We start from the raw sequence: 23,577 nt of genomic DNA, 5'->3' as shown, positions 1-23,577 counted from the left end.
CTGCGCCCCCCAAGGTGCCCCTGTGCCCCACCCTGAGGCTTGGGAAGAGCCTGGGGGCCGACACTGCCAGACCGACGTTCTCCCGGCAAAGCCAGGCCCAAATCCCAGCTTAACCCCCCCCCAGCCCCCCAGCTCTGTGCCCCCCGTCCCTCCTGTGCCAGGTGCTGCAGAGGGGACCCCAAGGACACTGCCAACCCCCCCCTCGGCTCCGGGCTGGGCAGAGGGGCAGGGGGAGCACCCCGGGGGTGGCAGAGTTGGGGTGGGGGTCCCTGGGGCAGCTCCTGGAGCATGGCGATGATTTGTGGGGCACAGGAAGGCACTGAGGTGATGATTTGGGGGGCACAGGGGCGATGATTTGTGGGGCACAGGAAGGCACTGAGGTGATGATTTGGGGGGCACAGGGGCGATGATTTGGGGGGCACAGGAGGGCGCTGAACTGGCATGGATGATGAGCTGGGCCGGTGGATTGGAGCAGGGCACGGCTCGACGGCACCGCGGCTCTCACCGGGGCCGGGCACTGTCCCCGTCCCCTCCCGGCCGCGGGACAGGGCTCGGCACCGGGCAGCACCTTCCCTTCCCCCTCCCCTCTCCAGGCACACGTTTTGGGCAGGACCCCTCTCTCCCCGCACCCCCCGGCCCCTCCACGCTCCCCGGTTTTTGTTTCCAGCCACTTTCCAGCCGCTAGACCTTGTTGGGATGTAAAGAATGTAATTTATCGGGAATTCACTGGCCCATACTTGCCTTTCACTGCTACAAACGACATATCTATAAATATATATATAAATATGGGTTGTTTTCGACTGGACTACAGTGATTCACTTTCTCTGTTTTTGTTAGAGTTTATTTTATTTGCTGGTGTCGGAGAATCCGCGTGAGAGTGATTTTTTGCTTACAATTAAAGGTGAAATGGCTTTATCCAGCCTGGCTGCGCAGCTTTGCTTCCCCCTCTCGTCCAAAACTCCCCCCGGACGCGAGGCCGGGTCCCTGCAGATGGCGGTGCTGCTCCGAGGAGGACGCGGAGCCTTCCCCGCCTTCCTCCCGCCCCGGCCGGGCTGTGCTGGGGGCCCGCAGGGCGTGTGCGAGCCGAGCCGAGCCGGGCCGGGCCAGCGCTGCCCCGGTCCCGGTCCCCATCCCCATCCCGATCCCTGTCCTGATCCCGATCCCGGTCCCTGTCCCGGTCCCTGTCCGGATCCTGATCCCGATCCCGGTCCTGATCCTGATCCTGATCCCCGTCCCGGTCCCTGTCCCGATCCCGATCCCGGTCCGGATCCCGGCCCCTGTCCCGGTCCCCATCCCGATCCCGACCCCTGTCCTGACCCCCATCCCGATCCCCATCTCCATCCCACTCCGGATCCCGCTCCGGATCCCGATCCCGGTCCCGGCCCGGATCCCTATCCCGATCCCTGTCCGGATCCCCATCCCCATCCCGGTCCCGTCCCTGTCCCGGTCCCGGTCCCGGTCCCGCCGCGATGTGAGCGCTCCCGCACCATGTCCCGGCAGCGAGGTACGGGGGCTCCGAAGGGCCCTGTCCCGGTCCCTGTCCGGATCCTGATCCCGATCCCGGTCCTGATCCTGATCCTGATCCCCGTCCCGGTCCCTGTCCCGATCCCGATCCCGGTCCGGATCCCGACCCCTGTCCTGACCCCCGTCCCGATCCCCATCTCCATCCCGATCCCGATCCCGATCCCGGTCCGGATCCCCATCCCCATCCCGGTCCCGTCCCTGTCCCGGTCCCGGTCCCGGTCCCGCCGCGATGTGAGCGCTCCCGCACCATGTCCCGGCAGCGAGGTACGGGGGCTCCGAAGGGACGCGGGGCTGGGGCACAAACCCAAAAACGGGGAAAAAGGGGGTTCAGCGCCTGGGGGGGGGGGCTGAGAGGGGAGCCCACGCGGGTGCGGCTGGTGCGGGGTGTCCGTGGGGGCGTGGAAGGGAAAAGGGGGTTCGGGGAAAGAGGAGAGGGTGGGGGCTGCAGGGTGGGAGCTGGAGGGGAAGCGACATGAGGGGACAAGGAGGGACGGGGAGTCCCCCCCGACACTGGGGTGCCATGGCGGGGTGGGGGGGACAGCGCCCCTTCCAGCGGCCTCCCAGGGGCAATTTGGGGGTGCAGCAGCCGGGGGGGGAGCGTCCCCACCCTGCAGCCGTGGCCTGGAGCCTCCGCACATGACGAGTCACGCTGTGGCCGCGAGCAGCTCCCTGCAGCCTCCTCTGAGTCATCCCGCCCTGGGCCAGAGCCACCCCCGGGGTCCCCCGGGTCACCTCCGCACCCCCGCACCCCCGGACGCCTCATGGCACGGATCAAACCCCGCAGAGGCGCCAACCCTAAAAGGCAGCCCCGAATCGCCGCCCGCGCTGGCATCACCCGGGCACTGCGAGTTCCCATGGCATCCCTGGGGCCGCCCCGTCCTTCCTCCTCCTCCCGCGAGGGCGAGGATGATGGCACGAGGGTGAGGGTGCCACCGTGCCGGGACACGTCCCGCGGGAGCGGGGAGCTTTGCTAGGAGACGCTCTGTGTGTGTTTGGGGGGCGTTTTCCTCCCGCCCTGGAGACCGAGGCAGATGTTTTCCATCCCGACCGCTTTCCCTTGGCACGGCAGCAGGAACGGGCAGCGGGCCAGAGCTCAGGGCAGCCCCTGCCCGCCCTGCACCGGCTGCGGGCACGGCTGGGCACGGCTGGGCACGGCCGGGCACGGATCGCTGCCCCAGCGAGGGCACCGCGGCCGGGGGGAGCGGGGGGCGCAGCGAGGGCAAAAGGCTGAGTGGACGGAGATGTCATTGCCGAGGAATTCGGCCTGGGCGGAGGAGAGCAGAAAGGGAGGGAGGGGAAGAGCCAGGCCCGCTGGCCAGGGGGGACAGTCCCCGTGTGCCGCACGCCGCCAGCAGGTCCCTCCAGCCAGCCCCTGCCCCAGCCCCCGCCGCTTTTCCCGCAGGGAGCTCTTCCCCCCCTTGCCTACCCCGGTTTCCAGGGAAATCCAGATGTTTGGGCCCAGCTCCGGCGTTGCTCAGCCGGACCGCGCTGCCAGATGTTTCCTCTCCCCCCGGGCAGGGTGTGTGCTCCCCGTCCGGAGGGGACGGGGGTCCCCCGTGCCAGCACCTCCGGGGGAGGGGAGGGGGCTTCACCCCGCCCCCCGTCACAAGCGTGGCAGGGGGGCTTCTTCCCTCGCCTCACCCAGGGGGTGCCACCGCCTTTTTGGGGTGCGCTGCATCCCTGTTAACCCAGAGAAATTTGGGATTCAGCGATGTGGGGGGTCGGGGTCACCTGGAGCGTTGCAGGAGGAGCATCCCGGCCGGTGGTGGCTTCACTGGGACTGTCCCTTTCCAGCTGGGAGATGGCAGGGGGACCCGAGCAGGGATCAGGATGGTCCCGGGGCAGCTGGCACCTGTGCCAGGCCGTGCTGGGTTCCCGCAGCGGGTCTGGAATGTTTGATCCCAGCTGGGAGCAGGGAGCGGGGCCGAGCAAACCAATTCCAGATGCGCGGCTGGAAGGAGCCTGGGGGGAGCCGGGCAGCGACCCGGGGGCACTGAGGGACATCCGCCCGCTCCGGTGGTGGCACCGGGAGGGGCCGAGGGCGGGGGGGGTCCTGCGGGAGCGGGGAGAGGCGACAGACTGAGGGTACCCCTGATCCTGCCCTGCAGCACCTGCATGGAGCCCAAACTGCCCCCACCCCGCACAGCGGGACAGAGGGACAGCGGGACAGCGGGACAGAGGTCCCCGTGCCCGGAGCCTCTCGGGGGAGCGCGGGGTGAAGGGGCTGCTGGCCCGGCGCTCCCGCTGTCCCTGCTCCAGGCACAAAGCAGCTCCTTGTCCCTCTGTCCTTGTCCCTCTGTCCTTCCCGGCGTGGCAGGGCCGGGGTCCCCGCCTGGAGCTGTGCCCCGCCTTCGGTGGGTGAATGGCCGGCATTTCAGCCTTCATCAGCTGCTCCAGCCTGCCAGGGGTCCCCTTCCTCCTCCTCCTCTTCCTCCTCATCCTCCTCCGCACGTGGAGGAGCAGCAGCAGTGCAGTCCTCGGCCACGGCTGCCCCGGTCCAACGGGAACAAACCGGCTCTGTGAGCGCGCACAGAGGAGCCTTCATCCCCGCAGGGCCTCCTCCTCATCTTCCCCCCATCCTCCGCACCCCTCAATGGCCGGATTGTGCCCGGCCGGGGCAGGTGCCGGAGCAGGGTAGGGCCGGTGGGAGCGGGCACGTACCCCCCATGGCATCGGGGACACCCCCATGGCATCGGGGACACTCCATACATAACATCGGGGACCCCTCATGGCATGGGGGACACCCCCAAGGCATCGGGTAGCCGCCATGGCATCGGGGACACCTTCATGGCATCGGGGACCCCCCCCCATGGCATCGGGGACACCCCATACATAACATCGGGGACCCCCAAGGAATCGGGGACCCCTCATGGCATGGGGGACACCCCCAAGGCATCGGGGATCCCCCCAAGGAATCGGGGACCCCCCAAGGCATCAGAGACCCTCCCAAGGCATAGGGGACATCCCCAAGGCATTGGGGCACCCTCAAGGCATCGGGGGCACCCCATGGCATCGGGGACCCCTCAGGGCATCAGAGGCACCCCAGCCGTGCCCAGTGCGGGGGCAGCGATGGGGACCCGTGCCCACACGGTGCCTGGAGGGCGCGGTGGCACGTCGCCGTCCCTGTCCCCTGCAGACCTGGACAAGCTGCTGTCGGACCTGCGCTCCTTCCTGCTCATCCTGGACCGCGAGAGCCTCAGCGCCGCAGCTCGGGCCAAGAAAAGATCCGTGTCCGACCTCCTGGCCCGGCTGCAGGGCCCGCCGTGTGAGTGCGGCTCTGGGGGCGGGGGGAGCCCCCGGCCGGTGCCCGGTGGGCAGCGGGGCGGGCGCGGGAGCGGGGCCGTGACCCGGCGCTGCCCCCGCAGCAGAGGATGCAGAGTACATGATCATGCGCTGCCTCTCGCCTTCTCCGGGGACCCCGCAGGGCCGGAGCAGCCCGGGTGAGTCCCACGCTCCGATCCACCCCCCATCTCCTCCTCCACGCGTGGTTTGGGGGGTCCCCGACCCCTCAGCCCCCCGGCACGGCGCTGCCGGTGCTGCTTTTCCCCGCAGGCTCCAGGAGCGCGGATGCAGCGGGAGGCAGAAGCTGCGAGTGCCGCCCGGGCAGCGCCCCGAGCCCGCACGGAGCGGTGAGAGGGGGCAGCGAGGGGCTGGGGGGCTCAGAGGGGTGGGAGAGGGGCCCGGCCATGCCAGGGATGGCACCGCTGGCCAATCTTGCTCTCGGGGGGGGTCCAACCAGACTGGAAGGTTTTTTGGTGCCCACCCGCCCCCGGTAGTGACTTGGGGACCCTGCGAGGTCGCCCGGGGGGCAGCGCCTTTGGAACACCCCTTGTACCCCCAGAACAAGGAGCCGGGCGTCCCCCCGGCCCCCCCAGCCGATGACTCCTACGAAGACGCCGAACCCCCCGGCTATGGCAGAACCGGTGAGGTTCCCCCGCGCCCCCTCCCCAGAGCCCAGCTCCCCCCTGCCCTGACCCCATCCCGGCTCCCAGGCGGTGGCGACAGCGACAGCAGCCACTACGAGTCGTACGGAGAGGAGGAAGAGGAGGAGGAAGGGGTGACGGACCGGGCCCATTACCTGCGCTGGCCATCGGCCACCAGCGGCGAGACCGATCCCCCCGGGCGCCCCGAGCCGCAGCTCTGCGGCTTCCTCTGGAGGAAGCGCTGGCTCGGGCAGTGGGCGAAGCAGCTCTTCATCGTCCGGGAGCACGTGCTGCTGGTGGGCGGCTGAGGAGGAGGATGGATGAAGGGATGGAGGGTGCTACCGGGGCTCCGTGCCCCCCACCAGCCCCTCCGTGCCCCCCTGACCCCGCCGTGCCCCCCCCCAGTGCTTCAGGTGCGCCGCTGACCTGCAGCCGGTGCTGGAGCTGGACCTGCGCGGCTGCCGGGTCACCTACAAGGACAAGCGGGGCAAGAAGATGCCCCACGCCCTGAAGGTGACAGGGACGGCAGGAGAGGTGCTGGTCATCGGCTTCCAGAGCCGGCAGCAGGCTGAGGACTGGAGGAAGGTTTGGAGGTGTTGCAGCCGGGCAGGAGCGGGGTGGGCAGGGGGAAGTGGGGGCACAGCCCTGCTCCGGTGCTCCCGGGGGGCTGGGGATGGTCCGGTGTGTCCCCCAGTTCCCTTCTCGGGGTTGTGCGGAGCTTTTTTAGCCGGGCAGCCGGAGCGCGGGGTGCAGCGCTGCCCGTTTCCCCCGGCAGGTGATCGAGGAGGTGAGCAGCGATGCCCCGAGCGGGCTGGCAGCCCTCAGTGTCCCCGCGTCCCCTTCCTCGAGGCTCAGCAGGGTGAGTTGGTCCCCCGGCAAACCCAGGAACGGGAACGGCTCGGGAATACACCCCAACCCCATATCCTTGGCTCCTTCCGGGGAGCGTTGCCCTGGGGAGGGGGTCAGGGCTGAGGAGGCTGAGAACCCACAGAGGTGGGGCTCCCCCCATCCCCACTCTCAGCTCGCCCAGGAGGAAGAGGAGGAGGAGAACCGCTCCCGGCAGAGCCCTGCCCGCAGCCCGCGGCCCGGAGAGGACGCCAAAGGAGGTGGGGGCTGCGAGGGGACGGGGTGAGGGGGGTGCCGCCCCCCGCTCCCGCTGACCGGGCTGCCCGCAGGGTTCCTGGCCGTGCGGCTGCGCGGGCGCTGGCAGCGCCTGTGGTGCGCGGTGCGGCACGGAGCCCTGCGCATGTTCCCGGAGCCCGGCGCTGCCCAGCGCCCCGTGTGCGCCCTGCGCCTGGACGGCTGCGAGGTGTCCCCCGGGGCGGCCGCCGGCTCCCCCCAAAACCTCCGGATCCGCATCGCCCAGCGCGGCCGGGAGCTCGCCCTGCTGCAGGTGAGTGACCAGCAGGGCACCCCCGTGTCCCTCCGGAGGGCACCCCCTGAGCCCAGCGCCTTACCCCGGGGGGGCACCCCCTGAGCCCAGGCTTTACACTGCCCTGGGGGCACCCCCTGAGCCCGAACACTGCTGCAGGGGAACCCCCTGAGCACAGACTCTGCCCTGGGGACACCCCTGAGCCCGGACTCTGCCCCGGGGGCACCCCCTGAGCCCACACCCTGACCTGGCAGACACCCCTTGTGCCCAGACCCTGCTGCAGGGGCATCCCTGAGCCCGGACTCTGCCCTGGGGACACCCCTGAGCCCAGACTCTGCCCCGGGGGCACCCCTGAGCCCAGACTCTGCTCCGGGGCACCCCCTGAGCACAGACTCTGCCCCGGGGGCACCCCCTGAGCCCAGACTCTGCCCTGGGGCACCCCCTGAGCACAGACCCTGACCTGGCAGACACTCCTTGTGCCCAGACCCTGCTGCAGGGGCACCCCCTGAGCCCAGACTCTGCCCCACACCAGGCCCGTTCGGACGAGGAAAGGGAAGCCTGGCTGAAGACCCTGCAGGCCAGGGGAGGAGTGGAGCCAAAGAAGGCTGATGGGCCCCCCCCGAGACCCCCCAGGCCGAGCAGCCGCCCCGCTGCCGGGTAAGGGCTTTGGGACCCCCGGCCCCAGCTCCGTGCGGGGTGTGGGCGGTAACGCGATCCCCTCCTGCTTGCAGGGGGCTGCTGCTGCGCCGCGTCCCCACCCCCAACGCCTACATGGACGATCCCTTCGGGCAGCCCCCGCCGGCTGAGAGCCCCAAACATCTCTACTCCAACGCGGAGCGGCTGCAGCAGCTGGTAACCTCTGCTGGTGCCCTTTGCCCCCCACTCGTGCCCCTCAGCGCGGGGGGATCCGCTGCCACCGTCCCCTTGCCCACGGGCATCTCCCGGGCTTCCTTCCGCAGCAGCAGAGCCTGGACCGGGCAGCGCCGGGGCAGCGCCGGAGACCCGTGTCTGCCCTGCCCGCCTGTGCCCGGCCCGCGCAGGCAGGTGAGAGGGGCTGGGTGCTCCAGCCAGGGGTGTGCCCACCCTCCCCAGCCCCCCGGGCTGGCATGGAGGCTGCGGTGCCCATGAGAGATGGGATTTCTGAGTCCTTCCCCTGGCCTTCCTCCCCAGCGTTCCTCCTCTTCCCTTCCTCCTGATTTTCCTCTTCTCTTCTCTTCTCTTCTCTTCTCTTCTTCCTGATCATCCTTTCCTCTTCTCTCCTCCTCATCCTCCCTCCTCATCCTCCCTCCTCTTCCCTTCCTCCTGATCATCCTTTCTCTTCCCTTTCTCCCCAGTGTCCCTCCTCTGCTCTGTCCCTTGAGCATCCTTCCCCTGCCTTTCCTCCCCACCATCCTTCTCTCCCCTTCCTCCTGACCCTCCCTCCTCTTCCCTTCCTCCTGATCACCCTTTCTCTTCCCTTCCTCATCATCCTGTCTCTTCCTTTCCTCCTCATCCTCCCTCCTCTTTCTCCTGATCATCATTTCTCTTCCCTTCCTCCTGATCACCCTTCCTCTTCCCTTTTTTCCCACCATCTCCCTGCCTTTCCTCCTGACCCTCCCTCTCTTCCCTTCCTCCCGACCCTCCCTCTCTTCCCTTCCTCCCGACCCTCCCTCTCTTCCCTTCCTCCTGACCCTCCCTCTCTTCCCTTCCTCCTGACCCTCCCTCTCTTCCCTTCCTCCTGACCCTCCCTCTCTTCCCTTCCTCCTGACCCTCCCTCTCTCCCCTTCCTCCCCAGCAGCACCAGCAGCTCTCCGGGCCAGGCCTGCCAGCGCCCAGCTGCCGAAGGACAGCCCCAGGCTGCAGAGCAGGGATTTCTGCCTCTCCCAGCACACCCTGACCCTGCCCCAGAGGAAGGGGGCGCGGGAAGGGCTGGATGTCCTCGTCGGTAGGAGCTCCCTTCGAGCTAGGGCTTGTGAGCTCTCAGAGAAATGCTTCACACCTAAAATAGCTCAGATAGCACAAAAACAGCAAGATGGCTTCTGTAGTAGTGTTAGAAACAGAAGAGTTTTAATAAAAGGCAAAATAACAAAGTTCTTTACAGAGAAAACCTGAGCTGAGGGAAAAAAGCTCTTGCTCTTGTAAAACACCCTACAAAAACCCTTAGTTCTTTTGTTCTCTTCTTTTTCTAGCAAAGTGCCTTGTCGGAGCCCAGGACATTCCTCTGACTGCCCTGAATGGCTCAAGACCCTGGCAGGGGGCTCAGAGACCTTGGCACAGAGTCTGTGCCTTCGATTCCATTCTAAAACCCCCAAAATTCTACTTTTTCACCCTGTGACAAATTAACTAGCATTCTACTCAAACTCTTGTGGCTTGTAAATCTTCACACAAAGCTGGTAATTTTTTCTGTGGGTTAAAACAAAGGCACGGGTGTCTTTGACTCCATGTCAAGGTCTTTGAGCCCCCTGCCAGGGTCTGGAGCCATCCAGGGCAGTCAGAGCAATGTCCTGGGTTCTGACATTGCCTAAGCAAGACTTTTTAGCTTCTGTCCAATCATCTATCCTTAAGTTTGAAGCAAAGTCTCCAAAGTCCTATAAATTGTCTTTTTACCCAATTAAAGAGAGAAACTTCTGAGCTTTTTTTCCTTTTTAAAAAGACAAAAGATAATTTAGTCACTCCCTCAACAGAGAGCACATTCCTACACTCTGGGGCCGGAGCAGCCGGCAGGGTTGGAAAAGATAATTTAGTCACTCCCTCAACAGAGAGCACATTCCTACACTCTGGGGCCGGGCGCTGCCCGCTCCTGGCCGGAGCAGCCGGCAGGGTTGTGGTGCCCGGCCTTGGCAGCGCTCCTGCTGTCCTTGCAGGGAAAAGAGCCTTTCCCAAGCTGGAGGAGAAGGTGGGGCAGCTGGAGAGGGGCGTGAAGGGCAGGCTGAAAGCCGGCTCCGAGATGAACCTGCTGGCGCTCGGGAAGTCCCTGAAGGGTCACATCGCAGCCACCGCCGGCTCGGCTGGCTCCGAGGTGGGGGACACCAGAGGAGGCGTGAATTACAGGGATGGCGAGGTTTGGGGGGCACTCCTGACCCTTCCTCCGCTGCTTTTCCCTCAGGGATCGTTCCTCAGGCCGCTGCTGAAGCGCACCACCTCGGCCAGGAGCGCCCTGAGGCCGCCGCCATCCCCGGTCGTGGCGGGGAAGGGAAATGTGATGAGGAAGACAAAGGTAACTCCGGGGAAGGGAAATGTGATGAGGAAGACAAAGGTAACTCCGGGATCCGGGGGAATGGGAAGGGTCTCGGTTTGGAAAGCCAGGTGTCTGCTAAGGAAGGCAGGAGCCTCCCTGAAATGGAAAATGTAAACCCCCTCTCTCTGAATTACTATAAATCTGAAATTAAGGGGGGCTCTCAGGCAAAGATATGGGAGCAGGAATAGCAGTTCTTTATTAGGGAAGAAAATAAAAGGATAAAATAAACAATGCAGTAAACCAAAACAACACTGACAGAGTCAGAACACAGCCTGACACCCTGTGGGTCAGGGTGTTGGTAGCATCCAATTGGAATTGTGGCTGCAGCCCTCCTGCAGTGCCAGGGTGGTTCTGCTGGAGCAGGGATCCTGTAAAAGTCCAACTGGAATTGTGGCTCAGCCCTCCTGCAGTGCCAGGGTGGTTCTGCTGGAGCAGGGATCCTGTAGAAGGGTGGAGTCTTCCTCTGAAATCCAGTGGAAGAGGCAGCAGCTGCTCCTCTGGGAATCCAGGGGAGAAGCCGTGCAGTGTTCCAGAATCTCAGATTCTATCCGGGTAGGAATGCTGGGCTCCTCCCCTGGGCTCACACCTCCCATGGATGCTGTAGCTCTCATCAGCCATGCAAGGACATTCCACAGCCTGTTATGAGCAGGTGTCCCCCCGGGAAGCATTGGGTGTGGAACAGATAAGGAAAACTGCCCGCTGAACAGGAGACAGCTGCCATGCAGATGGCAAACGGAATACAATGCGCCTGGCAATCCAGGACAGAAGGGTTTGGGGGATCCCACAGAGCAGGGAAATGAGGGATTGACCCCCTCCAATTTGTCCAGGAGTGGGAGATGAAATCTGCGATGTGAGCACGCAGCGGGAGTCTCCCAGAGACCATCGGGCTGCACGTGGATCGTGCAGGACCAGCCTGGGACCGGCCTGGAATTTGAATGTATCCGTCAGTATCAACGCTACAACTACGCACATCTATTTTTTATATCCAGATATATCGACACACACGTATCAGCTCTCCACCCGGGGGTTTCCCTGCTGCATCCCCACCCGTCCCAGCGCCTCGTTTTTGGGGTACACAATCCCTGGGTTCAACTTCAGGAGCTGCTGGCTCTGTCCCCAGTGTGGGCCCACCCCAATCCCCCTCCAGGACCCCGAATTTCCAGGGCTGGGTGTGGGTAAACCCTGGGGGACACAGGTTTGGGAGCATCCAATTGTCCATTCCCTGGAGTCAGCGGGACCCGGGCTGGGCCCTGGGCGGTTTTCCAACAGCTGTGCTTGTCAGGGCTTGGTTTTAATTGGAGAAATGTTTTTGTTTTTTAGAGAATTTAAAAAAAAAAAGTCATAAAACTTGCGTTGTGGTGCGGGAAGTGGTGAGCTGGGAAGGGGGGGGTCCTTGTCATTATCCTGGTGGGTGCGGGCTCCATCCCTGTGAAGGGTTTGTGGGGTCAATCCTGATCCTGGTGAAGGGTTTGTGGGGTCAGTCTCGATCCCAGTGAAGGGATTTGTGGGGTCAATCCTGATCCTGGTGAAGGGTTTGTGGGGTCAGTCTTGATCCCAGGGAAGGAGTTTGTGGGGTCAGTCTCGATCCCAGTTGAAGGGGTTTGTGGGGTCAATCCTGATCCCAGTGAAGGAGTTTGTGGGGTCAATCCCTATCCCGGTGAAGGGTTTGTGGGGTCAGTCCTGATCCTGGTGAAGGGTTTGTGGGGTCAGTCTCGATCCCAGGGAAGGAGTTTGTGGGGTCAATCCTGATCCCAGTGAAGGGGTTTCTGGGGTCAGTCCCGATCCCAGTGAAGGGTTTGTGGGGTCAATCCCCATCCCGGTGAAGGGCTTGTGGGGTCAATCCCCATCCCGGTGAAGGAGTTTGTGGGGTCAATCCTGATCCCAGTGAAGGGGTTTGTGGGGTCAGTGCCCATCCTGGTGAAGGAGTTTGTGGGGTCAGTCCCGATCCCGGTGAAGGGGTTTGTGGGGTCAGTCCCCATCCTGGTGAAGGGAGTTTGTGGGGTCAATCCCCATCCCGGTGAAGGGTTTGTGGAGTCCATCCCGGGTAGGATGATGCCCCCGCCCGGTGTGTGGAGGGTTTGTTCCCCTCCAGGTGTGTGGGGTCCATCCCCACCGCGGTGCCCTGGGTCCACCCCATCCAGAACTGCCCGCGGAGCAATTTTAGTGCTGAGGCACCTTCCCAACCCCTCCGTCTCCACCCTTCTCGCTCCCAGCCCGGCCCATCCCTTCGGGAGCCGCAGCGGAGCCGCCGGGGGCGGGACGGGGCGGGACCGGGCGGGGCCGGCGGCGGCGGGGCCGGTGGCGGGGTCGGGACCGGGGCCGGGGCCGGTCCCGCGGGTCCCAGCCATGCTCAGCCGTCTGGGAGCGCTGCTGCAGCAGGCGGTGGAGACGGTGAGCGGGGCCGGGGGGGACGCGGGAGGAACGGGACCGGGACCGGCACCGGGAGTGGGGGGTTCCGTGCCCCCCTGACCCCGGTCCCGGTGTGAGCAGCGGGAGCCCAGCGTGGACCTGCTGGAAGCCTTCACCGAGCACTGGACGGGCATCACCGGCTACTACCTGGAGGCCACAGGTGAGTGGGGCGCGGGGAGAGGGTCCCGGTGCCCCGGGCTTGTGGTGCTTTTGTCCGGGATGGGGTCCCTGTTTCCCGGGATGGAGTTCTTTCTCACCGGGATGGGGTCTCAGGTGGGAATAAATCCTTGTGGTGTGGGAACAGAGTTGTCGTGTCCTAGGAGAGGTCCTTGTATCCTAAAATAGGGTGTCCTAAAAACGGGAATAAGGTCCCTGTGCCCAGGGGGGGGGGGGTCGCAGTGCTCCAGGAGCGGACCCCATTCCCTGGGACACGATCCCATATCCTGGGAGGGGGGGGTCGCAGTGCTCCAGGAGCGGACCCCATTCCGTGGGACATGATCCCATATCCTGGGAGGGGACCGTGTGTCCTGGGAGAGGGTCCCTGTGTCCTAAAACGGGGTCCCCGGCCTAGGAATGATCCCTGTGCCCTGGGGCGGGGTCAGGGGACATGTCCCGGTACAGGACCCCGTGTCCTGGGACAAATCCCTGCCATGGGACCCCAAGCCCTGGGACAGGACCCCAGTGCACTGTGGCTGCCCTGGCACGTGGGGACGGGCCACGGGACACCCTTCCCAAACCCCGGCAGGATTTACCCCCGCGGGGTTCTCTGCCCTGCCCAGCCGCGACCCCCTGGCAGCGCGGTGGGGTCGGCACGGGGACTTTGGGGTGGGTGGGGACACTCCCGGCACAGGCTGGGACACGTCCCTTCGGGAACGCGCTGCGCCCCGGCAGCGCTGGAACGGCGCCGGGAGAGCTCCGGCCCCAATTCCCAGCCGGATCCCGCTCCTGGCTGTGCCGGGGGGTCTCCGGTGCCCACCCGGGGAACGGGCAGCGGCGGGGGGAGCGGGATGTCCGGCAGCGTCCTAGGCCGGAGCGGAAGCAGCTGTTCCATCCTCACATTGCCATCTAGCGTCGTTCCCGCTCCGGAGGAGCCGGGTTTAGGGATGGCACGGATCAGGGAAAACTCCTGGCAGAACCCCACTGGCACGGCTGGCACCTCACCGGGGCATCCCTCCCGCTGCCGTGCCCCCGCCTCAGCCTCCCAGCCTTGAATCCCTGAATACATGAATCTCCAGATCCCTGAATCTCTGAATCCATGAATCCCCAGATCCCTGGATCCCCGGATCCCTGAATCCTTGAATTCTCAAATCCCTGATTCCCCAAATCCCCAGGTCTCTGAGTCCCTGAATCCCGGTATCACCGAATCCCTGGATCCCCAAATCCCTGAATCCCTGAACCCCTGGATTCTTGAATCCCCGAATCCCTGGTCTCTGAATCCCCAAATCCCTGAACCCCTGAATCCTTGGATCCCTGGATCATCGAACCCCTGATCCCCAGATCCCTGAATATCCCCAGATCCCTGGATCCCCAAATCCCTGAATCACTGAACCCCTGAAACTCTGGATCTCCGAATCCTTGAATCTCTGAACCCCCAAATCCCGGTATCCCTGAATCCCCAGATCCCTGAATCCCCAAATCCCTGAACCCCTGAATCTATGAATCCCTGAACCCTGAATCCCCAAATCCCCGAATCCCTGAACGCCTGAATGCCCAAATCCCTGATCCCTGAATGCCCAAATCCCAGAATCCCCAGATCCCTCAACTCATTAATCCCTGGATCCCTGGATCCTTGAACCCTGAATCCCCAAATCCCCGAATCCCTGAACGCCTGAATCCCCAAATCCCTGATCCCTGAATGCCCAAATCCCAGAATCCCCAGATCCCTCAACCCATTAATCCCTGGATCCTTGAACCCTGAATCCCCAAATCCCCAGTCCCCGAATCCCTGAATCCTTGAACCCTGAATCCCCAAATCCCCAAATCCCTGAATCCCTGGATCCCAGAACCCTGAATGCTTGAACTCCAAATCCCCAATCCCCGAATCCCCAAATCTCTGATCCCCAATTCCCGAATCCCTGAATCCTTGAACCCTGAATCTCCAAATCCCCAGTCCCTGAATCCCAAAATCCCTGGACCCCAAATCCCCAATCCCTGAATCCCCAAATCCCCAATCCCCAAATCCCCAATCCCCGAATCCCCAAATCCCTGGACCCCAAATCCCCAATCTCCGAATCCCCAAATCCCTGGACCCCAATCCCCAAATCCCCAAATCACTGGATCCCGAATCCCCGATGCCCGAATCCCTGGACCCCAAATCCCCGATCCCCGACTCCCCAAATCCCTGGACCCCAAATCTCCAACTCCCCAAATCCCTGGACTCCAAATCCCCGATCCCCGACTCCCCAAATCCCCGGATCCCGAATCCCCGATGCCCGGCTCCCGGTGCCCGCAGACGAGAGCGTTCCGGCGCGGCAGACGGACATCCCGTGGCGCCTGCGGCAGATGCTGGACATCCTGGTGCACGAGGAGAAGCAGCGCCCGCCGGGGGACACGGGGCCGTGCCTCGAGTACCTGCTCCAGCACAAGCTGCTGGAAACACTGGGAACGCTGGGAAAGGCGGAGGTGAGCGGGGGAATCGGGAAAATCCCTCGGGAGAGGCGGAACCCGCAGCCTTTCCCGGCTGCTTCGCGTGGTGTCCCTCGGTGGTTTTAATTTTGGAGCATTTTTACAGAGAAGGGGAGTTTGTGAAGTGTGAGATGGTCACAGGACTTGGGGTTTTTTTTGGAAAATTGGCCTTTTTTGGGGGGGATAATTGGCCTTTTTGGGGAAAATTGGCTTTTTGTGATGGAAAACTTGGCTTTTTTGGGAGGGTCTTGGATTGCTGAAGTTCCCCACTGGGATCCTTTCTGGGAGCTTGCACCTCAGCACATCCCTGCTTGCACGAGAAGTTTTTTTTAAAAATACCTGGCAGACAGATATTTGAAAAATAAAAATAAAAACAGATATTAAAAAAAAAAAAAATAGAAACATCTGGCACTTGGCTTTGCAGGATGAGGTGCCAGGTGTGGAAAAAAAGTAAATATTGGCCAAATATATAATAAATATAATGGCTCTGCTGCCCCTTTGCTGCTAATAACAGCAACAAGGCCCCTAGAAATAGATTTTTATTCAAATAGAAGTGGAAACACGCTGGGCCTTTCACACCCAGGAGGATTTGGGGTTTTGGGGTGCTGGGAAATAATCCCCCAGATTTTTTTTTTTTTCGACGCAGAGAATTGAGTTAAACCCCTCATTGTAAAGGAAAGCGAGGGATCGTTTTGGGGTGATTTGGGGCAGTTATGGGGACATCAGGGAGCGTGGCTGATTGCTGTCCCCGTGTCCCTGTGCCAGTATCCCCCCGGGATGAGGCAGCAGGTCCTGCTCTTCTTCAGCCGCCTGCTGGGGCAGCTGCAGCACCCGCTCCTGCACTACCTCAACGTCCACCGGCCCGTGCAGGTGAGGTGCCACCTGTCCCCGGGAGGTGACAGCCACGGGGACGGGGTGGGGGAGCCCCCAGCACCCCAACGTCCCCACCCCTGCTCCCCAGAAGCTGCTCCAGCTCAGCGGGGACCGCCTGGGCTCTGGCACCGAGAAGGAGGAGGTGCAGTTCGCAGCCGTGCTCTGCTCCAAAATCCAGCAGGATGCCAGCCTGCTGCCCTACATCCTGGAGGTGGGACCATGTGGGGTCCCCTGTGGGGTTTGGGCTCCTGTCTTTGGGGTCGCTTTGCAGCCTCCTCCCTGCCACAAAGCTCCTCGGTGTGAGGAGGAGGAGGAGGAGGAGGAGGAAGGTGGTGGCTGCAATGCTTTGCTGCTCCTCTTCCTCGGCAGGGAAAGAGCGTCCTGAACGGGAGGAGAGCCCCGGAGAGCCCCAGGGAAGAGGGTTTGGAGCATGCCCCGGGCACCGCTGCCAGCTCCCCTCCAGCCCAGCCCTCCCCGGCACGCAGGGACGGCAACCTCGTCACCTGCCTGGTGGCGCTGTGCAGGAGCAAGGTGCGGCCACAAGGGTGGCACCTCAGGGACAGCGGGCACTGCCAGGCGTGTGGCCACCCCTGTGCCCTCCTCCTCTTCCTCGCAGAAGAGCCGGGTGGCGCTGAAGGCTCGGGAGAACCTGCTGCTGCTGGCGGGGCTGTCCCAGGAGGCGGCTGCCACCTGCCTGGCGCGGGGCAGTGCCCTGTGCCAGCTGCTCGTGGGACACCTCTGCGACCTCTACAGCGCCGTGCCCGCTGGCACCGACCCCGCCGACGTCCTCGCCATGGACAGGGCCAGCTGGAGGTGAGGGGGCGCTGGGCTGGGGGTCCCAGGTGCCCCCCAGGCGGTGTCACAGCCCCATGTTCTCCATGCCGTGCAGGTCGCAGGGGGATGGTGCAGGGGACGGGGGTTTCCCGGGGAAGGAGAGCCTGGCTGAGTTCCTGGGCTGGCTGGACTTCCTGGATGAGCTGGTGATGGGCGCCCACCCGGTGAGAGCCACGGGATTCATTTTTGAATCTGGGAATTGATTTGTGCCTGATCCCCACCTTGTCACCAGCCCAGAGCGCCGAGTGCCACCGAGTGCCACCTCCAGGGATGGCGACTCCACCACTTCCCTGGGCAGCCCCATTCCAACATCCAATCACCCTTTCTGTGCAGAAATTCTTCCCAATTCCACCTAAACCCCCCGGGGTGCAATTTAAGGCTGTGTCCTCTTCTCCTGGGGGGGTCCCCACTCTCAGCCCCTCCCTCCCCCCAGCTCGTGGCCGATGCCATCAGCGAGGCCGTGGAGGAGAAGTTTTTCCAGGGAATCCTGCAGCCGCAGCTCCTGCAGATGTGAGTGACCCCGGCTGGGGCGTTCTGCTCCTCAGGACCCCCTCAGAGCCAGGAGCAGGGGGTGTTCCCCTTTTCCCTGGACAACCACGCCCTCCCCCCCGGCAGGTCGGAGGTGGCCGTGCTGGGCGCCACGGCCGTGCTGACGGGGACGGTGCGGCAGCTCCGCGCGCCCGCGCTGCTCCACCGCCTCGTCCTCTTCCTGCTGGGGCCCCACCGGCACCCCGAGACCCCCGGGGACGCCCCCCACCCCCTGCGGGCACAGCTCATCGACCGCTGCGACCACCTGTGCGACGAGGTGAGCTCACCTGGGCGGGCTGGGCGGGCAGGGTGGCGGTGCTGGGGGTCTCACCCTGCTGGCCATGCCCAGGGTCTCACCCTGCTGGCAGTGCCGGGGGTCTCACCCTGCTGGCAGTGCCCAGGGTCTCACCCTGCTGGCAGTGCCGGGGGTCTCACCCTGCTGGCCATGCCCAGGGTCTCACCCTGCTGGCAGTGCCAGGGATCTCACCCTGCTGACAGTGCCCAGGGTCTCACCCTGCTGGCAGTGCCGGGGGTCTCACCCTGCTGGCAGTGCCCAGGGTCTCACCCTGCCGGCCATGCCAGGGGTCTCACCCTGCTGGCAGTGCCCAGGGTCTCACCCTGCTGGCAGTGCCCAAGGTCTCACCCTGCCAGCCATGCTGGGGGTCTCACCCTGCTGGCCGTGCCCAGGGTTTCACCCTGCTGGCAGTGCCGGGGGTCTCACCCTGCTGGCAGTGCCAGGGGTCTCACCCTGCTGGCAGTGCCGGGGGTCTCACCCTGCTGGCAGTGCCAGGGGTCTCGCCCTGCCACCAGCCCAGAGCGCCGAGTGCCACCGAGTGCCACCTCCAGGGATGGCGACTCCACCACTTCCCTGGGCAGCCCCATTCCAACATCCAATCACCCTTTCTGTGCAGAAATTCTTCCCAATTCCACCTAAACCCCCCGGGGTGCAATTTAAGGCTGTGTCCTCTTCTCCTGGGGGGGTCCCCACTCTCAGCCCCTCCCTCCCCCCAGCTCGTGGCCGATGCCATCAGCGAGGCCGTGGAGGAGAAGTTTTTCCAGGGAATCCTGCAGCCGCAGCTCCTGCAGATGTGAGTGACCCCGGCTGGGGCGTTCTGCTCCTCAGGACCCCCTCAGAGCCAGGAGCAGGGGGTGTTCCCCTTTTCCCTGGACAACCACGCCCTCCCCCCCGGCAGGTCGGAGGTGGCCGTGCTGGGCGCCACGGCCGTGCTGACGGGGACGGTGCGGCAGCTCCGCGCGCCCGCGCTGCTCCACCGCCTCGTCCTCTTCCTGCTGGGGCCCCACCGGCACCCCGAGACCCCCGGGGACGCCCCCCACCCCCTGCGGGCGCAGCTCATCGACCGCTGCGACCACCTGTGCGACGAGGTGAGCTCACCTGGGCGGGCTGGGCCACCCTGCCGGCCATGCCAGGGGTCTCACCCTGCTGGCAGTGCCGGGGGTCTCAGCCTGCTGGCAGTGCCGGGGGTCTCACCCAGCTGGCAGTGCCCACAGTCTCACCCTGCTGGCCTTGGCCAGGGTCTCACCCTGCCATCTGTGCCCAAGGTCTCACCCTGCTGGCAGTGCCGGGGGTCTCAGCCTGCTGGCAGTGCCGGGGGTCTCACCCAGCTGGCAGTGCCCACAGTCTCACCCTGCTGGCCTTGGCCAGGGTCTCACCCTGCCAGCTGTGCCCAAGTCTCACCCTGCTGGCCTTGGCCAGGGTCTCACCCAGCTGGCAGTGCCCACAGTCTCACCCTGCTGGCCGTGCCCCGGGTCTCACCCTGCTGGCAGTGCTGGGGGTCTCACCCTGCTGGCAGTGCCAGGGGTCTCACCCTGCCGGCCATGCCCAGATCAGCCTGGCCAGCCTGCGGCTCTTCGAGGAGCTCCTGAGGAAGCCCCACGAGCACGTGGCTCACAACCTGGTGCTGCGGAACCTGGAGGCCAGGGCTTACCTGCAGCGCGGCCCCCACGGCCCCGAGGAGCGCGGGCCCCCCGAGACGGACCCCGAGGAGGACGGGCTGTGAGCGAGGGGGGCTGGGGCAGGGCGAGGGGGGCGGCCCCCACTGCCCACCCCCCTAACGCTGACCCCGCACAGGGACCTGGAGGAGGATCCCTATTTCACCGACGGATTCCCAGACAACTTTGGGGTGACAAAAAATCCTTCCCCGTCGGGGAAGGGGCAAGTGAGCGAGGTGGTCAGCAGGTAGGGCTTTGGAGGGGCTGGGCTGGCATGGGGGGCTGCATCCCCCTCCCTATCCTCTCCTCCCTCTCTTCCAGCTTCCTGTGCCTGGTCCCCGAGGAGGCCAAGACCTCGTCGTGCATGGAGGAGGGCGGCTACGACACCTACGTGCACGATGCCCTGGGCATGGTGGGTGCCTGGGGGGGGTCCCCAGCCTGCTGGTGGCTGTCCCCGCTCTGGCTCTCACCTGCTGTCACCCCCGGGCAGGTCCAGGCGTGCCGTGCCAGCGCAGCCCCGTGGGGGTGGCCCTCGTCCCCCCGGCCCCTGGACTGCTGTCACCCTGGAGTGGCTTTTTACGAGGGACACTTCCTCAAGGTGCTGTTTGACCGGATGAGCCGGATCCTGGATCAGGTACCAGGGGTACACCTGCCCTGTGCCCCCCCAGGACCCCCATCTTGGGGACAAAGTGGCCAAAAGCATCAGCAGTGCTCGGTGGGGATGGGCTCAGAACGAGGGGGTGTTTGGAGGGGTCACCCCCACGGCAGGTCCTGAGCATGCCCCCCATCCCAGCCCTACAGCCTGAACCTGCAGGTGACCTCGGTGCTGTCCCAGCTGGCCGCCTTCCCCCACCCCCACCTCCACGAGTACCTGCTGGACCCCTACCTCAACCTGGCCCCCGGCTGCCGCTCGCTCTTCTCCGTCCTCGTCAGGGTAATGTCACCCGCTGGGGTGTGGGGACACGGGGACACCCCCTGGCCGGGGGGTGACTCTTTCCTCCCTCCCCAGGTGATCGGGGAGCTGATGCAGCGGCTCCAGCGCGTGCCCCACTCCAGGGCCAAGCTGCTCCTGGTGCGCCGGCAGCTCCTGGGGCTGGTGCCAGGAGAGCAGTGAGTCCCCCAAAACGCCCTTTTGGGGAGGGGTTGTACCCCACAGACCCCCCCCCAACGGCTGGTGTCCCCGCAGGATGGATCACACGGTGCTGTTCAAGGGGGTGGTGGTGCTGGAGGAGTTCTGCAAGGAGCTGGCTGCCATCGCCCTGGTCAAGGGGCCACCCGAGGGGCCACCCTGAGCCCTTCCCTGAGCTCCCCCTCTTTGGCCAGGCTGTGGTGGCCACTGGGGATGGCCCAGCCCACGTTTTGGTGGCCCTGCAGTAGCCAGGAATGGCCGTGGCACCGCGGGAAGGACCTCGCAGGAGGACGAGGAGGCGCCGAGTCCTTCGTTGTCGCCTTGGCCAGCCCCGAGGTGTCACCACGTCCCCGTGCTGGGTGCGGAGCCGTGGCTGCTGTGGCTCCTCCTGGGTGGTGGTTCCTGCTCCCCCTGCGCTGTCGGAGCTGCCCCAAGCCCCCCAAGGCTCCAGCAGGGAATTTTTAGGCAATAATGAGGCAATAATGGGGTGTGTGGGACAGAGCACCCCCTCAGCTGCAAGGACTCGATTGTCCCCTGCCCTGGCTCTGTGACAGGGGGAGTGTGACATGTGTGACATGTCTCTGTGTGTGTGTGTGTGTGTGTGTGTGACACATGTATGTGCTCTGGTGGGGGACTGTCCCCCCAGACCCTGCAAAGCCCCTCCCCAGGGTGATGGGACTCTGCTCCAATAAAGCTGTGACTCAGCACCACCTCCTGTGCCCCTTCCCAATCATCCCTAAACCCATTTCCCCCAAACACCCCCAAACCCCACTCCCCATTTTCCCCCAGAACCTCACTCTCCATTTTTCCCAAAGAGCCCCAAACCCCATCCCCATTTTCCCCCAAACACCCCAAAATCCCACTCTGCATTTTCCCCCAAACACCTCAAAACCCCATTTCTCCCAAACCCACTCCCCATTTCCCCCAAACACCCCCAAAATCCCACTCTCCATTTCCCCCAGAACCTCACTCTCCATTTTTCCCAAAGAGCCCCAAACCCCATCCCCATTTTCCCCCAAACACCCCAAAATCCCACTCTGCATTTTCCCCCAAACACCTCAAAACCCCATTTCTCCCAAACCCACTCCCCATTTCCCCCAAACACCCCAAAATCCCACTCTCCATTTCCCCCCAAACACCTCAAAACCCCATTTCTCGCAAACCCACTCCCCATTTTCCCCCGAACACCCCAAAATCCCACTCTCCATTTCCCCCAAACACCTCAAAACCCCATTTCCCCCCGTACCCCACTCCCCACCACAGCCAGGACACAGAAGCAGCAGCAGCAGCCGGGTTTATTTCATTTCTGCTCTCGGCACCCCCAGAGCAGCACCCAGCCCCGCAGCACCCCCATCCCCGGCCAGCACATCCCGAGGCTCCCCCTTCGCCCCTCCCAGCCCCCCCATTCCCAAACCCAGGTTTCCCGTGCCCTAGCTCCGGACGGGCACGGTGGCACGGAGCCTCCGCAGGACGCGGCCCCGCAGCCCCTCGTCCCGCACGGGCCACCAGCGCAGCGCGGGGTCGCGGGGCTCGGGGGGCTGCTCCCGCCGGCTGTCCGGGGGGACGCTCAGCAGCACGTTGAAGCAGATGCCATCGGTGTCCCCAGAGCCCCCAGGGCTGTGCTGCAGCCCCAGCAGCCCCAGAGCCGCGGGCTGCGGCTCCCAGGCCAGGCGCTCCCGCAGCAGCCGCAGCAGCGGCGGGCGCAGCCCCGCACGCAGCTCGGAGGGGGACGTGCCGCAGGCCACCACGGGCAGGTGCGGGGTGCCGGCGGTGGCCAGCAGCAGCCACAGCTCGCCCGCGGCGTTGGAGAAGGGCAGCAGGAGCCGCAGGCAGAGCGGGGAGCAGGGCAGCTCCCGCGGCAGCGTCGGGGGGTGCGGGGGGCTGCGGCGGTAGCGGGCGGCCAGCTCCAGCACGGGCAGGATGTCCGGAGAGCGCAGCGGCAGCGAGCGGGGGTCCCCGGGCCACCAGGTGGCTTGGAGGGACTCGGAGTCTGCCTCCTCCAGGGTCTTCAGGGTCCCACCTGCGCGAACAGGGGTGGCACGGAGTGGGGGACAGCGGGACAGAGGGGAAGGCTGGGGGGGGGGACACTGGTGGGGCATGAGAGGGGACACTGGTGGGGCACTGAGAGCCCCGTGATGGGCAGAGAGGGGACACTGGTGGGGCATTGAGACCCCCGTGATGGGCAGAGAGGGGACACTGGTGGGGCATTGAGAGCCCTGTGATGGGCGGAGAGGGGACACTGGTGGCCCTGCATGGGTGTTGGGGGTGGTGGCAGGGGACAGCGATGGCCTGGCACAAAGGTGCTGAAATGCATCATGGGGTTTGCAGGGGACACCAGAGAGCTGGCACAAAGATGGCAGGGGACACTGATGCCACAGGGCGGGGTGGGGACACTGATACCCACCATGGGGCTGGCAGGGGACACTGCTACCCACCACGGGGCCAGCTGGGGACGCCCCCCCCAAGCCCCCCGCGCCCCTCGGGGCACCACAAACCTGTGGCCCGTGCCAGGAAGGCGAAGCGGATCCAGGCCGGGCCCCTCTCCTCCAGCGCCAGCAGCGTCAGGGGCTCGCAGTCCAGCCCCGACTCCTCCCGCACCTCCCTCCGCAGCGCCGCCACGATGCCCTCGCCCGGCTCCATGCGGCCCGCGGGGAGGTACCAGCGGCCCCGGCACTCGGGCTTGGCCTCCTGCACCAGCAGCAGCGCGTCCTGCGGGGGATGGGGGGAATGGCCACTGGGGGGCGGTTCTGGCTGCACTGGGGGCACTGGGGTGATGTTCTGGCTGCACTGGGGGATGTTCTGGCTGCACTGGGGAGGATGGCCTGGCTGCACTGGGGAGGAGGTTCTGGCTACACTGGGGGCACTGGGAGCGGGGGCTGCCTCACCTCCTGGTTGAAGAGCACGGCCAGCACCACGTAGCAAACGTTCCTGCCCAGGCGGACCCCGGGGGGCGCGGGGGACCCCTCGAAAGCCGCCCCCACATCCCAGGCGCCTCCGTCCAGCACCGCCTCCAGCTCGGGCAGCGGCGCGTCCCCCATGGGGGCGGGGGTCCCGCGGCAGCTGGGGGCGGCAGCGGGGCCAGCTCAGGGCGTGGCGGGGTTCTGGGGCGGCGAGGGGACCCCCCAGACGTGCAGGCGAGGGGACAAAGAGCCGCGGCGCCGGGGGGGCTGCAGGGGGTGGTGAGGGAGGGCGT

General features: G+C 65.1%; 3 protein-coding genes across 7 annotated transcripts; 2 read left to right on the top strand and 1 right to left on the bottom strand.

The window, feature by feature from the left end:
* Window positions 1-1,630: 1,630 nt before the first annotated feature.
* Window positions 1,631-11,387, top strand: LOC121346724 (actin filament-associated protein 1-like 2). Of its 3 annotated transcripts, none has more exons than XM_041424756.1 (17): window positions 1,631-1,788; window positions 4,661-4,789; window positions 4,890-4,964; window positions 5,077-5,153; window positions 5,366-5,447; window positions 5,517-5,743; window positions 5,853-6,032; window positions 6,223-6,306; window positions 6,469-6,553; window positions 6,623-6,840; window positions 7,352-7,476; window positions 7,551-7,671; window positions 7,779-7,863; window positions 8,597-8,743; window positions 9,663-9,817; window positions 9,905-10,015; window positions 10,864-11,387. In XM_041424756.1, the coding sequence occupies exons 1-17, from the start codon at window positions 1,773-1,775 to the stop codon at window positions 10,888-10,890; spliced, it is 1,944 nt and encodes a 647-aa protein (XP_041280690.1). In that variant the 5' UTR covers window positions 1,631-1,772; the 3' UTR covers window positions 10,891-11,387. The 3 variants fall into 3 exon arrangements, with proteins under 3 accessions (XP_041280690.1, XP_041280689.1, XP_041280691.1); XM_041424755.1 differs by having other exon boundaries at window positions 8,594-8,743; XM_041424757.1 differs by lacking the exon at window positions 1,631-1,788 and having other exon boundaries at window positions 4,660-4,789; window positions 4,893-4,964; window positions 8,594-8,743.
* A 921-nt stretch (window positions 11,388-12,308) lies between these two features.
* On the top strand, window positions 12,309-21,083 carry FHIP2B (FHF complex subunit HOOK interacting protein 2B). Of its 3 annotated transcripts, XM_041424920.1 has the most exons (17): window positions 12,309-12,427; window positions 12,527-12,605; window positions 14,898-15,067; window positions 15,836-15,940; window positions 16,032-16,154; window positions 16,313-16,474; window positions 16,560-16,756; window positions 16,833-16,941; window positions 17,211-17,287; window positions 17,393-17,582; window positions 19,150-19,319; window positions 19,395-19,502; window positions 19,577-19,667; window positions 19,746-19,889; window positions 20,049-20,189; window positions 20,265-20,365; window positions 20,442-21,083. In XM_041424920.1, the coding sequence occupies exons 1-17, from the start codon at window positions 12,383-12,385 to the stop codon at window positions 20,545-20,547; spliced, it is 2,118 nt and encodes a 705-aa protein (XP_041280854.1). In that variant the 5' UTR covers window positions 12,309-12,382; the 3' UTR covers window positions 20,548-21,083. The 3 variants fall into 3 exon arrangements, with proteins under 3 accessions (XP_041280854.1, XP_041280855.1, XP_041280856.1); XM_041424921.1 differs by lacking the exon at window positions 16,032-16,154; XM_041424922.1 differs by lacking the exons at window positions 20,265-20,365; window positions 20,442-21,083 and having other exon boundaries at window positions 17,111-17,287; window positions 20,049-20,188.
* Window positions 21,084-21,688: 605 nt separating this feature from the next.
* Window positions 21,689-23,545, bottom strand: NUDT18 (nudix hydrolase 18). Its single transcript, XM_041424825.1, has 3 exons — window positions 23,270-23,545; window positions 22,880-23,093; window positions 21,689-22,404 (listed from the first exon to the last, which is right to left on the bottom strand). Exons 1-3 carry the CDS (start codon window positions 23,420-23,422, stop codon window positions 21,815-21,817), a joined length of 957 nt encoding a protein of 318 aa, XP_041280759.1. The 5' UTR covers window positions 23,423-23,545; the 3' UTR covers window positions 21,689-21,814.
* Between the last annotated feature and the right edge of the window lie 32 nt (window positions 23,546-23,577).

Source organism: Onychostruthus taczanowskii, unplaced genomic scaffold (genome assembly GCF_017590055.1).
Source record: "Onychostruthus taczanowskii isolate IOZ18803 unplaced genomic scaffold, ASM1759005v1 scaffold84, whole genome shotgun sequence".
NCBI lineage: Eukaryota > Metazoa > Chordata > Aves > Passeriformes > Passeridae > Onychostruthus > Onychostruthus taczanowskii.
This window is presented reverse-complemented; position numbering and strand designations above follow the sequence as displayed.

Excerpts from the sequence above, each read along its gene's own strand:
- LOC121346724 (XM_041424755.1), top strand. Across the intron at positions 5,448-5,516 it reads CCCCGGCTATGGCAGAACCG|GCGGTGGCGACAGCGACAGC; the intron begins GTGAGGTTCCCC and ends CCCGGCTCCCAG. Across the intron at positions 8,744-9,662 it reads AGGGCTGGATGTCCTCGTCG|GGAAAAGAGCCTTTCCCAAG; the intron begins GTAGGAGCTCCC and ends CTGTCCTTGCAG.
- FHIP2B (XM_041424920.1), top strand. The coding sequence starts at position 12,383 with ATGCTCAGCCGTCTGGGAGCGCTGCTGCAGCAGGCGGTGGAGACG. Across the intron at positions 19,503-19,576 it reads GTGAGCGAGGTGGTCAGCAG|CTTCCTGTGCCTGGTCCCCG; the intron begins GTAGGGCTTTGG and ends CCTCTCTTCCAG. Across the intron at positions 20,366-20,441 it reads GGGCTGGTGCCAGGAGAGCA|GATGGATCACACGGTGCTGT; the intron begins GTGAGTCCCCCA and ends GTGTCCCCGCAG.
- NUDT18 (XM_041424825.1), bottom strand. The coding sequence starts at position 23,422 with ATGGGGGACGCGCCGCTGCCCGAGCTGGAGGCGGTGCTGGACGGAGGC. Across the intron at positions 23,094-23,269 it reads CCGTGCTCTTCAACCAGGAG|GACGCGCTGCTGCTGGTGCA; the intron begins GTGAGGCAGCCC and ends CATCCCCCGCAG. Across the intron at positions 22,405-22,879 it reads CTTCCTGGCACGGGCCACAG|GTGGGACCCTGAAGACCCTG; the intron begins GTTTGTGGTGCC and ends CTGTTCGCGCAG.